Source organism: Carlito syrichta, unplaced genomic scaffold (genome assembly GCF_000164805.1).
Source record: "Carlito syrichta isolate Samal-C Ts95f unplaced genomic scaffold, Tarsius_syrichta-2.0.1 Scaffold89738, whole genome shotgun sequence".
Lineage (NCBI taxonomy): Eukaryota > Metazoa > Chordata > Mammalia > Primates > Tarsiidae > Carlito > Carlito syrichta.
This window is the reverse complement of record NW_007033834.1, coordinates 8,813-24,805: the sequence shown is the minus strand read 5'-3', so window position 1 is coordinate 24,805 and position 15,993 is coordinate 8,813. Positions and strand designations below refer to the sequence as shown.

At 42.1% G+C, this 15,993-nt stretch overlaps 1 protein-coding gene across 1 annotated transcript; it reads right to left on the bottom strand.

Annotated features, from left to right (window-relative positions):
- Positions 1-1,906: 1,906 nt before the first annotated feature.
- On the bottom strand, positions 1,907-7,719 carry LOC103260723 (leukocyte immunoglobulin-like receptor subfamily B member 5). Its single transcript, XM_008058374.1, has 7 exons — positions 7,626-7,719; positions 7,175-7,474; positions 6,623-6,922; positions 6,254-6,304; positions 5,208-5,324; positions 4,744-4,796; positions 1,907-2,290 (listed from the first exon to the last, which is right to left on the bottom strand). The coding sequence occupies exons 1-7, from the start codon at positions 7,717-7,719 to the stop codon at positions 1,907-1,909; spliced, it is 1,299 nt and encodes a 432-aa protein (XP_008056565.1).
- Positions 7,720-15,993: the final 8,274 nt, after the last annotated feature.

Here is a 15,993-nt window from a genome sequence, read left to right as displayed (position 1 = left end):
ATTTTTATTATTAGGTACTTGTGTATTTGATCACAAGTGTTGTCTGTATCTTTTAAGAGGATACTCTTTAATTGGAATCTAAAAACTTGTTTTAAAAATAGAAAAAAAAAAGCTGAGCTCGGTGGCTCAGCCTGTAATCCCGCGCTTTGGGAGGCTGAGGTGAATGGATTGCCTGAGTCCGCGGGTTCGAGACCCGCCTGGGCAACTTGGCGAGACCTCATCTCTACAATAAATCAAAAAATCAGCCAGGCGTGGTAGAGCGTGCCTGCAATTCTGGCTACTCGGAAGGCTGAGGCGGAAGGATTGCCAGAGCACAGCAGGTCGAGGCTGCAGTGACCAGGAGCGGCCACTGCACTCCAGTCTGGGCAACAGAGTGAGACTCCAACTCAAAAAAAATAAACAACTAAAAATAAAAATAGAAAAAAAAGGTGACTGGGCATGGTGGCTCACACCTAGAATCCTAGCACTTTGGAAGATTTCTTGAGTCCAGGAATTTGAGACCAGCTTAGGCAACATAGCAAAAGAAAATTTCAAAATAATCTGGGCTTTTTGGTGTGTGTCTGTGACCCAGAGATTGAGGTGAAAGTGTCACCTGAGCCAAGGAGGTCGAAGAGGCAGTGAGTCATGATTTTGCTTCACTCCAGCCTGAACAACAGAGTGACTCTGACTTTAATAATAATAAAAATTAATGATAATAATAGCAATAACAACAATGATCAGTGCAATCTTGATGTATTTTAATGTGATATACCACTAAAACTTATTTGTGAAAATCTGTTTAGAGAGTTATATCTGAGTTCATGTGACAGATTTTCCATGACTTTCCTATTTTCTAGGCTCTTTGTCAAGCTTTGGTATTGATTTTTTCCATGACTGATATAATGTGTTTGAGCGTATTTCCTCTTTTTCTATTATCAGGAGACGTTTGTGTTTTTCTATGACTGATACAATGTGTTTGAGCGTATTTCCTCTTTTTCTATTATCAGGAGATGTTTGTGATAGCTTGGGAATGTGTGTTGTTAATGTGTGTGTGTTCATAAGCAATCACCAATGAAGTTTCCCGAACTGGAGTTTACACCATAATTTTTTTTACAGTATATATATATATATAATTTTTTATATAATATATACAAATATATAAAATATATATTATATATGAAAATTCATATTTCTCGTTATTTTAGGTCCCTTCTTATTTTCTCATTATTTTAGGTGACTCTTTTGTCCATCTAATATGAATTTCTAATATATTGGCACAGATTTGCACAATGTTCTGATATTAGTTTTGAAAATGTGTGTAGTGTCAGTAGTGCTGTCTCCTTTTTCATTCTCCCATATACATGTGCCTACTCTCTTTTTTTCCCACTCATTGTTGTAAGGATATACAATTGCGATTAATGTTTTCAAAAATAAACATTTTGGGTTTTATTGAATTTTCAATTTCTACTTTTTTCTCATTATTAACTCCCCTTAATATTATTATTTTTTAACTACACCTTCATTTGGAATAGTTTGCCATTCTTTACTATAAATTATTTACATAGTAGTTGAGGTTACTCTCTCCTTGATTTTTTTTCTTATCTAATTACTAAGTCATAGTTTTTGTTTTCCAATTTCATAGTTTCATGTGCCATATTTACTTTGTCAATCAATTTTGTAAATGCTCTAAATTTTTAATTGATGTTTTTCATTTAACTTGCTGATTATTGAAAAGTTTGTTGCTGAATATTAGCTGTGTTTGACTGAAGAATCAGGTGACTCCCAAAGTTCCCAGAATCTCCTGGTGTTCTTTGTTATGGGTACCGCGTGGCGGAGTTCATAGGTAGTGTCTTGTAGGAGCAGCTTCTGTGTGTTTCAGAGTCCCTGAGACACCCTCCATGGAGTGTAGATTCTAGGTCCTCCTGGGTTAGTGGATGGCCAGAGTTGTATACACACTGGGTTCAAATGGAGTATCACCTTCCTGGGACAAATATGATTCAGCTGTCCTCTGTCTGAGATTCAAGGTATGCAGCTGGGCATAGGTCACCTCATGGGGGTCTTCAGATACAGCAGTCTGCAATGATGGGATAGTTAGAAGGGCTGTATGTGGTTGGAGTGGAGGGAAGTCTGTGAACATGAAGAGGAAAAGACCCACCTGACTGTCCCTCTGCCAGTCCTCTTCTGTTTGTCTGTTCTTTGTGTCCAGGAATTTTCCTGACTGGACAAAAGAGGGAGAGGTCATTCCACACCTGAGTCTGGAGAGGTTCACGTGGGCATACATCGCTCCCTGGGGATCTTCATCATGTGGGCTCTGGAGGAGAGAGACCATGAGAGAGGCAATGCCAGGAGTGTTTCTTTGATTTCACTCAAACTCCTGCAGTCAATTTTCCACACTGCTGCCAGACTGAGTCTTTAAATATTGAAAACAGATTGTACCACTCCAATTCAACATTGTACTGGAAATGATCTCTGTTCGCTGATGATATATTTGTATACACAGAAAACCCTAAATCTCCTCCAAGAGATTTCTAGATCCGATAACCAACTTCAGTAACGTTTCAGGATACAAAAATAAAGCACAAAAATAAGTAGCACACACACACACCAATGATACTGAAGTTGAGAACCAAATTATGAGCTCAATCACATTTCAAATAGACACACACACAAGCACAGGCACACACACCCAGGAATACACCTAGCCAAACTGGTAAAAGAACTCTTCAAGGAGAATTCAAAACATTGATGTAAGGAATTGTAGACAACGCAACCACATAGAAAACACTCCATACTCATGGATCCCAAAACTCAATATAGTTAAAATGACCACATTGCCAAAAGCAATCTACAAATTCAACACAATTCCTATCAAAATATCAACATCATTTTCATTGAACTAGAAAAAAAAGCAATAATAAAGATATGGAACAAAAAGGAGCCTCAGTACACAAAATAATCTTAAGATAAAAGAACAATTAAGAAAGCATCACGGTGTCTGAATTCAAATTATACTACAAAGCTATAGAAACTAAAACAGCAATGTACTGGTACAAACATAGACAGATAGAACAATGGAACAGAATAGAGAACTCAGAAATAAAGTCACATACTTACAACCAACAAATCTTCAACAAAACGATTTTTAAAATTAAGAAAGGATGACATTAAATAAATGGTGCTGGGAAATTTTGTTAGTCATATGAGGGAAAATGAAACTTGCTCACTACTTCTCACCATACCCCAGAATAGCATAAATTAATTAAATACTTAAAGATCTGAAACTATAAAAATCCTACCAGAAAACCTAGGAAAAACTGTTCTAGATATTGGAGTAGAAAAAAATTTATAATGAAGAACCCAAAAGCAACTGCAACAGAAACAAAAATAGACAAATTGGACTTAATTAAACTAAAAATTCTGTGCACAGCAAAATAAATAATCAACAGAGTGAACAGAAACATATAGAAGGGAAAAAATTTGCAAATTCTGCTTCAAAGGGCTAATATCCAGAATGTACAAGGAATTCAAACAATCCAGCATTAAAAAAAAAATACCACCCCATCAAAAAGTGGACATCAACATCAAGGAATACTTCTCAAAAGAAGACACACAAGCTGCCAATACATTCATGCAAAAAAAGCTCAACATCACAAATAATCAGAGAAATGCAAATTAAAACCAAAATGGGGCATCATCTTACACCATTCAGAATGGCTGTTATTCAATAAATGTTAAAGAACAACAGATGTTGGTAAAGGTGCAGCATCTGTGAGATGAAAAGGGAACACTCATACACTATTGTTGGGATTGTAAACTGGTTCAAATCTGTAGAAAACAGTATGGAGATCTCTCAAAGAACTAAAAATTGAACTATCACTTAACCTATTAATCCCAGTATTAAATATCTTCCCAAAGGAAATTAAGGCACTATATAAAAAGATACCTGTACTTATATGTTCATTGCAACATTATTCACAACAACAGTCATGGAACAAGCCTAAGGTCCATCATCAATTGACTGGATAAAGAAAATGTGATATATCATGGAATACTACACAGCTATAAAAAAATATATCATGTTTTTTGCAATAACATGGATGGAACTGGAGATCATCATCCCAAGTGAACAAAATCAGAAACAGGAAACCAAATTTCCTATGTTCTCATGTATATTTGTGAGCTAAATAGTCATAGAGATGGAAATAACAGACACTGAGGACACTAAAAAGACAAAGGTGGGGAGTGGATATGGGGCTCAAAAATCCCCTATTGGGGACAGTTTTCACTATCTGGAGAATGGGTCACCCGAAGCCTAATCCTCACCTCAGCACAATATGCCCATGTAACAACATTGCACTTATACCCCCTGAATCTAAAATAAAACATAATAATTTAAAAGGAAAAGTTTAGCCCAGTAAAGGAAAAAAAAAAAGTTCTCTGGGGAGATTTGTTGGATGAATGAACGAGGGGAACCCAGGAGAGGCGGATGGCTCATTTATTCCTGCGTCCTTCGGAGGTCTGGAGAGCACTCTAACAACCAGAGGGTCAGACAGAGGACTAGGAGTCAGAAAGGGGACAAGAAGAAGCGGCCATGAGGTCCCAGAAAACCAAGAGAGAAAGAGTCCAGTAGGTGGGAGGCAGCATTTGAGGAGGGAACCCGACAGGGAGATGACGCTGAGAGTGGAGTGAGGGGGATGGAGAAGTGTCCCCAGGTTAAATCTGCACCGGAAGGCCTATGGTGCCTGGGCAGGGGCAGGGTCTCACCAGAATGTCCAGCTCTGCCTGGTTCTCAGGCTGTGTGCCCTTCAGGGTAGTATCTGCAGGGGTAAGACAAGGGGCTCATGTCAGAAAAGAATCCCTGGACTTCTCAGGCCTATAGGTCCCAGCTCTGGTTCAGATGGTGCCACTGAGATCCCGGGGACAGCTGTGATGTCCCCAAGGTACCAAGGTGTGAGGGTCAGAGCATCTCCCCTGGACCCCAGCTCCTTCCCATGGAAACACTCATGCAGAGACATTCCTAATATTTCATGAGTTTGGAAAACTAAAGGAATACCTTAAATATTTACATGTGTGCTAGGACTGAGTGCTTTCTTTCTAGACTTTTCTCTGGAATTTTAGATATTCCAGAGCAGTTTTTCTAGCTGATCTTTCCTGTCTGCCTGGTTTCCCTTTGGTGGCGCCCTAAGCCCACCCTCACTCAGCACACAGGTTCCACATTCTCTGCTCACCTGATGTCTTATGTTTGCCCTGAAGACGGTGTCGGAGGAAGAGGAAGAGGAGGAGGAAGAGAAGCAGAACCAAGGCCACGGAGAACCCAATCAGAATCTCCAGGTACCTTTCCAAACCTAGGACACCAGAGATCTCAGGAATTATGTCATTAAATTGAGCATCTACTGTGTGCAGACACGTGCTGGGTCTCTCATGCATCACCTTCCACACTGAAAGCGATGCTGCAACATGGGATCACCACACACACAACGCCCACTTTACATAAGGAAACTGAAGCTCTAGGGTTCCCACAGTCAGGAATCAGTAAAGCTGGGAAGTGAATCTGGGAGCCTGACTTGGAGCTCTTGGTGTCTTCACCAAAGCTGAGCACCTGAGTAATGGGAAATTGCCTGAAAACCCTATTCCACTGTCCTAATACCCCCTCCCCTGCACAAAGTCATCATCACCAAAGCAGAAGAGACAGGCCCCTGCAGAATTAAGTCCTAGGAGGCTTCCCTGGAGGGTTCCACTCTCAGGATATCACAGTCAGAGTCAGAACTGAAAGGAAATTGACTTTTTGGGCAGGCCTCTCACCTTTACACTTGAATAAACTGAGGCCCAGACAAGGAGGGGCTTGTCCAAATCACCATTTCCAGAGGAGCCTAAACTAGTGGCATTATGTATACCCTTCCTCCCATGGATTCTGTCCCTCCCTCCCAGAGCCCTTTACTCACCTTTCTGAGGACCTGACTCTGTGGGTGTGTGGGTCTGATTCTCAAGGCCTCCTAGGTCAAAACAGGGAGTTGGGGGGCTCTCCTTCTCCCCACTTCAGCCCGGTTGCTCCTCCCCCAGGTTGAAATTCCAAATCCCTGTCTGCCTTGAGCCACCCCGGGCCTCACCAGCCTAGCCTCAGAACCCCCGGGAATCCTTGTGTCTCTGCCCAGTTCCTAACTCCCTGGACTGGAACTGAGCTGAGTGTTAAAACTAAGAGTTAGACCAACTGAGGGTCTGTAGAGACAGACCTGGGGGAATTAGAATCTCTCTGGACAGAGGCCCCAAGACTCACCAGCTGTGGAGATGGGCCCTGTGGGTGGGGAGCTGGGGCCACCCAGGGATTCTAGAAAAAGGGAAAGAAGGAGGTGAGGGGTTGAACATTGCCCTAGAGATGCCATGTCTGATCAATCTAGACATCTGTCCTCTGGCCTCCCCAGATGCCTCTAACCATCCACCTGGTATATTCTGAACCCCAGGTGAGAAGAAGGGGTGAACATGCCTGAGAAGACCCATGTTGGTACCCTGTCGTACAGAGGTGAATATCCGTCTGGCTGACCCTCCCTCAGAGCCCCTTCCCTTAACCTCAGCCCAGAGCTCTTCTGTGGTCAGGACAGTGAGCTAGCCCTTTTAGCTCAGGGAGGACAGGGTCAGAGGGGCTCACCTGAGACAACCAGCTCCAGGGGGGCACTGGAGTTTGACAACAGGTAGGAGGTGTGGTTTGAGCCATAACATCTGTAGGTACCCCCATGGTTTGAGGTCACAGGACTGAAGGAGAACTCTCCCTGGTACAGCTGAGCTTGGTACTTTGCTCTTAGATGCAGTGGAGGACTGGCCGCCCCCTCCTTGGACAGAAAAAAAATGTCCACTGGGCTCTCTAACTGGCACAACAGGGTCACATTCTTTCCTGAGGCCACTGTGAGGCCTGGCTGCGCCGAGAGGGAGGGTTTGTCAGGGAGGTATCCTAGAGAGAAGAGGATGGGTCAGGGACTATCCCACATTGTTTTGAACAGAGACCTGCCCAGGGCCGCTCTCTGAGGATCCTCACGGTCCGTCTTTGTGGTTTCTGAGTTTCTTCCCACCCCCATCTCCTGTCTCTCTCTGTCTCCCCTTCTTTGAGACCCCCACCCTTCTTCTCAGCTATCACTATCTGTGGATCCCTTGACAGGGACTGTGCAGAGTCTGGGTTCCCAATTGAAACCGCTTTACTCCTCACCTGAGACCAGGATGTCCAGGGGCTCACTTGGTTTTGACCACACATGGGGTGTTCTACTGTTATAGCCATAGCATCTGAATGTCCACTTGTGACTGGGAGTTATGGGGCCCACAGGGAATAGGGCCTGGAACTGCCCAGTTGATTGTTGCAGTGAGTGTGGAGTCCAGGAGAGATTTTTTCCTTCTATATCAAGAACAAAACTGTCACGTCTTCTCTGTAAGCTACACTGGAGAGTCACGTTCCCTCCTGAGTTCACAATAGGACTTGGCAGGACTGAAAGGGTGGATTTGCTGTTGACTTCTAGGAAAGAAGTTGGAGCCATGTTAAATGGGGCTCATACATCTCACATGGTCTCCTAGGGCTGGGTTGTGGGGAGGGGGAGATATTCCTGAGAGTACACCCCCTTTCTGAGGGCAGAACCTGGGGCTGGGACCTCTGATTGTCTTCTCACCTATCACCACCAGCTCCAAAGGGTCACTCTGCTCTGACTTGTAATGGTGGCTGTCATAGTAGCAGCCATATCTTCCTGCATATTCATCTGTCATGAATGAGATGTAGAACTTGCCCTTGTTCCCAGACTCCTGTGTGCTCTCTATATCACTGGGCAATGTACTTCCCTCTTTTTTGAGATGGTATTTCTGGTTCTTCAGCGTCCCCTGGCACCAGATGGTTACAGAACTTCCCCAAGAGATCACAGACCCTGGCTCAGCCCAGAGGCTGGGTTTTTGGGGGGTCCCTGGAAAGAAATTAGAGCTTGGTTCCCATGATATCCCCTCCCCTCAAGCTTTCAGTCTCAGGACCCTCCAGTTGTCCACATCAATCAGTCCAGAACTCCTATTCTCCAGTCCCAGATATCCTGGAATGGCCTCTTGTCCTCAGTGTGGAGGAGAGAACTGGGACATCTGCAGACAGACTCACCTTCCCGCCCTTGGATCCTGGAGTCGAGATTCAGCCCTGGAAGAGAGTTCTCTGTGAGAGATTTGTCCTCTGAAGCTTATGCAGGTCCTTTTCTTTCCCAGAGTCTCCTGAAGCCCAGGGTCTCCTCATGGACCAGTGACTGGTTTGGGGGTGGGTTCCCTCTCAGACTAGGGTCTCCCCTCCCTGTTTTCAAATCTCACCAAGGAAAAGCAGGACAGTGAGGGTGGAGGTCATGGTGTCTTCTCCTCTGGTTTCTCACTGTACAGATGGGTGAGATTACAGCGTTTGGCAGGAGAGACAGAAACACAGCGTTTGGCCACTTGGGGCTGGGTTATTGCTGTCACAGGATTGACACATCAACAGCCTCTCAGAAAGGGGAACTTCTCTCCCTAGAAGGCTGATTCTTATTTCCATAACGTTGGACCTGGGGTGAGCACCAGTCTCTCTGGAGACATTTCACACTGAAATGCCATCTGTCCTCACCCTGGCAAATATCTGTCTGATCTGTCCTCATGTCACCAAAGGCCAGGTTATAACAGCAAATAGACCTTATTACTTCCTGAATTGGCCAATTCTGGTGAAGGTGACTGAGGGCTCCTCCTTCCCTCTCAGAGCCTGCCACGTGGTCTCTTTCACTCTTTCAGTCCGTCCATCAGCACATCCCTGTGGGGTCCTCATTATGGCCAGTAGTCTCCCCATGCCTGGAGATGCTTCAGAGAAGATGCAGGTTCACACTGCATTTAAGACTCAGGTCAGCAGAGACATAGGTATCATCTGACTGTGCAAGTTGAGTGGCATTGTGAAGAAGGCAGAAAGGAGAAATAAGAAAGGAAATGCTGACTCCTCTCTTGCTCTTGGAGTATGAGTTTTCTTTCTATCAATAGTTCTCTTGTCTGATTTTTTTGTTCTTTCTTCCTTTTTTTTCTCAGCAGCATCCATCCCCCACCTCTTTGGTAACAAACGCAGCTTCATTTCTGCCTTCTTACGTTTTCTTGTTTTCTTGGCCACCCCTTTGCCTTGATGCATGGTCAGGGTTTTGGAAACAATTACTTAGGTTTGAGCTCTGATTTGGGGGTGATGTGGAGACTGGCTTTTATTGAATACCTCACTGTGCAGTTCAAGTTGAGTGGCATGTGGCCAAGAAGACAAAGGAGAAATAAGGCGGGGGAAATGCCCTCTCCTTTTGCTTTAAATTTTGGGTAAATTTTTTTAATCATATAAAAGTCCCTTCTTGGGCTTCTTCTCTTTTTTTGTTTTTCTTATTCTTTTGCAACAGCATTTACAACCACCCCCTTGGGAACAAGCCTCTGTTTCACTCCTAACTTCTCAAGACCCCTTGTTTCCTTGGCCATCCCTCTGCAATTCAGTCCATGGTCAAGGTTTTCAGAAGTTACTTGTGTTTGAGCTGTGATTTGGTGAATTGGATGGAGAGTTTTTTATATTTAATTCCTGAGTGTGATTCACTACCTATGTGATCTTAAGCAGTAACTTCCAATCTCTTAGCCTCAGTTTTTTTCATTTGGAGAATGTTTTTATGAACTCCACTCCTCAGAGTGGTTGTGAGTGTCAGAGGTTCCTGGGTCCTTCAAAGAACTCAATTGTGGTTACATTACATTTTAGTTGAAAACATGAGGAGCTGTGACAGAAAGGGACCCCGGTGTTGAACTCCACAGTGAAGGTGGATAATTGATGCACTTTTATCTGCTCCTAATGCTGAGAAATGCTACATATAGTATTTCTGAAATATGCAAATCATCAAAGTCTTGGGCAGAAAAGGAGAAATGAAAGTTCCCTTAATAGAGACGAAATGGAACCACAGCAAAGGACAGGGCCCAAAGCTGAATTGAGACACATGACTGTTAACATCAAGGTCATTGGGGTGAAGGTTTTCATCTCTGTGTGGACATAAGAACCCCAGGGTCTGTACAGGCAGAGGAAGTCAGGGATCCAGGTGAAGGTTGGAGGCTGTGCTTTCAGCCACACCCGAGGTTGGAGTGGATACAAAACAGCACTGGGAGTTTCCTCAAGGGACTATCCAAATCATCCTGCCATGAGACTGGGGGGATTCCACATAAAGACCCAAGGATGTTCAGTCCAAAGCATTTATTAGCCGGATTTCCTTATGGGGTGAAGAGTTGTAGCATGGCTTTAAAATAGACAGGAAGACGTCAGATATTCTACTCAGTGTTTCATGAGACAAAACAAAAAGATAAAAACAAGAGAAAATCATCTCTGAGTATAGTTGTTTCTTGGCATACGTATTGATACCAACTCTCATATACCAAAATACACCATACTTAAGTCCTGCAGGCAGTACTTGAAGATCTGGATAAAGAAAAAGTTGACCCTGCCTATATGTGAGTTTTGCATCGGGTGTATGACATATTATCTTTGATCACTGTTTTATTGGAAAAAATGCACATATAATGAAACCTGAGCAGTTCAAACCCATATTGTTGAAGGCACAAATGTATGTGGAGTTTATTTGGAAGTGACAAAGAAATGTTATAATATGGATCACATGGAATGGAAAACCACCTATGTATCTTTGAGGGAAAGATAAAGGGAAACCCCAAATAGCAGAAATGAAAAGGTTCACATATCTGCTTAGAAACAGAGTTTACTGGATCCTGAAGTCCAAAGACAGCATTGCCAGTTCCATGGTGGAGATGCCATAACTGGGAAAGTGTTCTTTTGAGAACATTGTTGGAATTATGGAAATTCTAAAGCATGTCTAGTGATAAGCACTATCAAAGCAGGAAATACGTGAAGAACAAGAACATATTTCTTGTGAGGTTTTTGTAAAAATCCTTAGAAACAGTTCTAATTTCAGATTTGTAAGCATGTGCCTAATCTCTCTCCTGACTTCTTGGCGCTATTTTTTTCTGGGTCTAACTAAAGCATTTTTGTCCTGGTACCTGCAACTTTCATTTAAAATGTTATGTAGTGAGGAGATTTGGATAAAAAGTTTTATAAAAGAGTTTATGTAAGTTTTTTCAGGATACAGCTAGTTTCTATGGGTGTAGCAAAAGGGTTAACTTCTCTGGGGTTTTTAAAAAACAACCTAAACACCTTCATTAAAATCTGGGAATGTGCAAGGCCTCAACTTGGTTGCAAATATGCAGATGAAAACATGCAGCTGGTGATGTCACAGAGCAGTCATGACATTCTGATTTTCCCTTCCAGGACAGGAAAACAAAAGTCAGGAAAACTTTAATTAACGTTAAAGAAATAGCTTGACTATGGTAAAGTGAATCATGTCTACAGTAAATAAAAATAATTCAACACCCAGAGAAAACCACCTATTTTCAAATAAATGCCAATCTTATATGGATTAGATTTTCCAAGACTAAAAAGTGATGAAAAAGTTACTGGAGAAATATCATCAACATATTAACTGTGAGTAGAGAATTCTCTACCTAATTGTTTAGGGGAAAAGTAAAAGTGACAATAGTGACCAAAAATCTAAAATCTGAGGGGATTCAATCATCCTCAACCTGTCAGATCTCATGTCTCACATATTAAACCCAGTATGTCAAGCAGCAATTTTTTTTGAGTTGGGATCTCACTTCATCACCCAGGCTTGAGTGCAGTGGCACAACTCACAGTCATCTCAGCATTGACCTACTGGGCTCCAGCGATCCTGTAGCCTCAGCTTTCCAAGTAGCCAGAACTACAGGCATATGCTTCCATGCCCAGCTCATTTGTTATTTATTGAAGAGACAAGGTCTCACCAAGTTGCTGGGACTGGTCTCAAACTCGCAGGCTCAGGCAACCCACTTGTCTCAGCCTCCCAAAGTGCTGGGATTACAGGCTGAGCCATCAAGCCCAGCCTCAAGTAGCAATTTTATGAGTGATAATGAGGGCATTGAAAGAAGATCTCTTAAGTATCAGATGTGTTTAATTTTCTCTCTCATAAGGCAATGAGAAAGAGAGAGCAAGAACAAGAGAGAGAGAGAGAGAGAGAGAATGAGGAATGAGAAATTTTTAGATCTATAAGGTATTATGTGTATAAATATAAGAAAGGACCCAACAAAACCAGAAATTTCCTTTTGGAGGGCAGACTCCTTGTATTACAGGCTTCCCCCACTAGGTAAGTGGATTGCCTGAGCCCATCACCTTCAGTGGACCAGCTAGCATTGTTGTGAAATACCTTGAGATGTGGCAAACAGGTGACTGGTTCTTCCACCATAACATTGCACCTGCCCACAACCGACTGAGTGTTCATCAGTTATTTTCCAAAAACGTCATTGCTCTTGTGTCCCATTCTCTTAATACAGGAGAACTCGCTTCAAGCAACTTTTTTGTTTGTTTGTTCCCCGGATGAAAAAAAATCTACAAAGGGAAATATTTTGCTAATGTAGAAGAGGTGAAACAAAAAATGGCAGTAGAACAAAAAGGCATCAAAATTGAAAAGTTCAAAAACTGTTTTGACCGGGACAAAGTTATCTTCATAGGTGTGTTGTATCAAATAGAGATTACTTTTTAGTTGACTGTCTTCTATATTTTATGTCTAAATTCACTTGAAAGCAGTAATGAAGTAAATCATTAAAAAAATGATGACCTCCCAAAGCAAGAAAATAAAATGCTTCCGTGAACTATGGAAAATGACAATACATTGGAAAATTAACAAGCATTTCATGTATACACAGTATGTATGTACAAGTGTATTTAATACTGTCAATGATGAGAATGGTCATGGAAGTTGATCTCCCTCTCTAGAGAGCAGGGAAAAAAGCTTCCATGTCATAACCTTCATGTTAGCCTGAGGAGACCCATTCACAATTAGACCCATTCTAATTGTTCTACAGAGCAATAAAATAACCAATTTACATTACTTTTAAGTTTCTGAGTAAATTGTGACAACTAATGGCAAATTAAAAATGCAATGAATACAAATGTAAAAGTATTTTCAAAATATCAGCAACTTATATTTTGTATTTAAACTTAAATCTGGAGGATGGGAACAAGATGGTGTTGGCATAGGTGGACTTGTGAGATCTCCAAATGTGAGTTCCCAAAAAGACTCTTACTTTTCTTGCCCTATCCCCCAGCCCACCACCAGCTGCACTGGTCCGAGGCCCAGGGACCTTTGGTCCCACACAGAGCCAGATATTGTGGCCTCCTGCTGCTGCTGTTCCACCATGTGCGTGGGAGTCTTGGGTCCCAGCTCCCTCCCTGGCTACATTGTCTCCTGCCCACCACCCAGCATGAAGCTGCCAGTCACTCAGGGAGACTCTGGGCACCCACCCCTCAGAGACACTGGTCACATTCCCAGCTGAAGTACCTTGTGGGGGGCCCAGGGCCACTCTCACCGCTCACCACCTGCCTTTTGGAGCTTTGGAGCTCTGGAGCTCTGGGCCCACCATGGCTGAGGCACTCAGTTTGTGACCCAAAGCTGGGGGACCCAAACAAGTAGAGAGAAATGGATCTGCAAAAACTGCTTTGGCCATTCTCCAGGCAGACTTCCATTTCCCCACCCACCTATCAAAAAACCCTACCTCAGTTCCTAAGGTAACTTAGCAAAACAAGAGACAAAGCCCCACCCCTAAGCTGAATCAGACAAAAGCAAAGTCCAGGCAGCTAACTAAAAAAAAAAAACCAAACCCAAGCTGTGAGTAAATCTAGTTGCCTGCAATGAAAAAAAAAAGGGGAGAGAGCAGAGATCAGAGCTGAAGTGACTTTAGTCTGATCACTTATTTTGACTTATGACTTTATCATTTTGACGGTTTGTTTTGATCATGTATGTTGTTTGCCTTCTGACTTACACTGTTTCTTGATTTTATTGGTTTGTCTCTGTGTAGCTATCAGTATTCTTTAGGAAATCTTTCTTACGTGTCTTTTTTCACTTCTTTCCAGCCTTGTGTCTCTTTCTCACCTGATAGTTGGTATGTATGTCTGTTTTCCCTCTCGCTCTTCTCTCTTTCTGACTTCCTATACACCTCCCTTCCTCCATTATTTTCCTCTTTTATACCCCACTTCTTAATCTAGGGACCAAGACTACATACTGCTGAATGGACAGATTGTAAGGTAGAGGGAAATAGGTTCCATTGTGCTCATACACGTGTTTGTGGATGCTAGAATCAGCATATACATTCTGAACCACAGCTTCTCTCTCAATTAAACCTCAAAATTGCAAAAAGTACAGATTGAAGCCTACACTCCAACCTAAAAGTGATCAAGCCAGAAGAACCTCATAAGGAAAAACAGGATATTGCAGAAGAGAAATAAAAGCAACCCACCTTCACTCCCAAACAGAATTTTAAAAGGGGAGGGAAAGGAGGAGAGCGAGAAAAATCTACACAAATGAAGAAAAACCAAAAGAAGACTATGGGTCTCTCCCAGACTCCTGGGAGGGCAGACAGTGAGAAAACTGACTTCAGAATGCAAACAATGAAGAGCCCCAGAATGAAGGGTCTCAAACTACAAACCTAAATATCAAGACATTAATGGAGAGATTAAAAAGAATTGAGGAGACCCAAGAAGAAACTAGGAAGGAGCTGATATCTGAGATAACAGTAATACAGAATACTGTGAATGAAATAAATAACAAAGTGATAAGCATGGAAAGCAGAATTACCCAAGGAGAAGAAAGAATCTCAGAGCTTGAGGACCAAAATATAGAACTAACCCAAACTCTTAAAAACACAGAAAGCAAGCTCAGAAAGAGAACAAAACGTTCAAGAGAAGAGTGATTACTTCAAGAGCTCTAACCTAAGAATAATCGGACTCCCTGAGGCAGAAAGAGAAACAGAGACAAACTTTCCATGAGATCATTCAAGAAAATTTCCCTCATCTAATCAGTGATACAAAAATTCAAACACAAGAGATTCAGAGAACCCCTGCAAGAAAACAAATGAGAAAACCAACTCCTAGACACATAATAATTCGCCGAGCAAAGTAGGCATAAAAAAATCCTAAAGGCAGCAAGAGAAAAAGGACAGATCACCTACAATGGAAGACCAATCAGAATAGCAGCAGATTTATCTACAGAAACCCTGCAGGCTAGGAGAGCTTGGAGCCCTATCTTCAAAGTCCTAAAAGGTAAACAATTTCAACCAAGAATAACCTACCCGGCCAAGCTAAGCTTCATAAGTGAGGGAGAATTAAAATATTTCCCAGATATCCAATCCTTAAGAACTTATGCTGCCACCAAACCACCTCTACATGAAACACTTAAGAAAGTACTAAACACAGAAGAAAAGGAAAAAAGAACAACGTTCTTCACAAGAGTACAGGGAAAAGAAGAAAATAGACATGAACCAACCCCAAAACCAAAAGAAAGACAAAAAAAAGTGGAAGAACAACAACTCTTTAAGAACTCTATAATAGGGTCGAACTCTCACATTTCAATAATTAGCCTGAATGTGAATGGACTAAACGCACCACTGAAAAGACATAGAATGGCAAAATGGATAAAATATCACCAAGCCACAATATACTGCCTTCAAGAGACCCATCTCACTAGAAAGGACCCATCTCATCTAAAAGTAAGAGGATGGGAAACTAATTTTCAGGCATATGGAACACAAAAGAAAGGAGGAGTCATGACCCTAATTTCAGACAAAATACCATTTAAGCTATCAAAAATTTTAAAAGATACACATGGCAACTACATAATGATAAAAGGTTACAACATCAGCAAGAAATATCTATCCTAAACATATATGCACCCAACATAGGTGCACCAACTTTTATAAAGCAACTTCTAGGAAAACTAAAGAAAGATATTGATATTAACACCATGATAACTGGGGACTATAATACCCCATCACAACCCTCGACAGATCATCAGGACAAAAAATCAGCAAGGAGATATGGAACCTCAATGTGACTCTGGACCAAATGGACTTAATTGATACCTACAGAACACTCCATCCAAAGACCACAGAATACACATT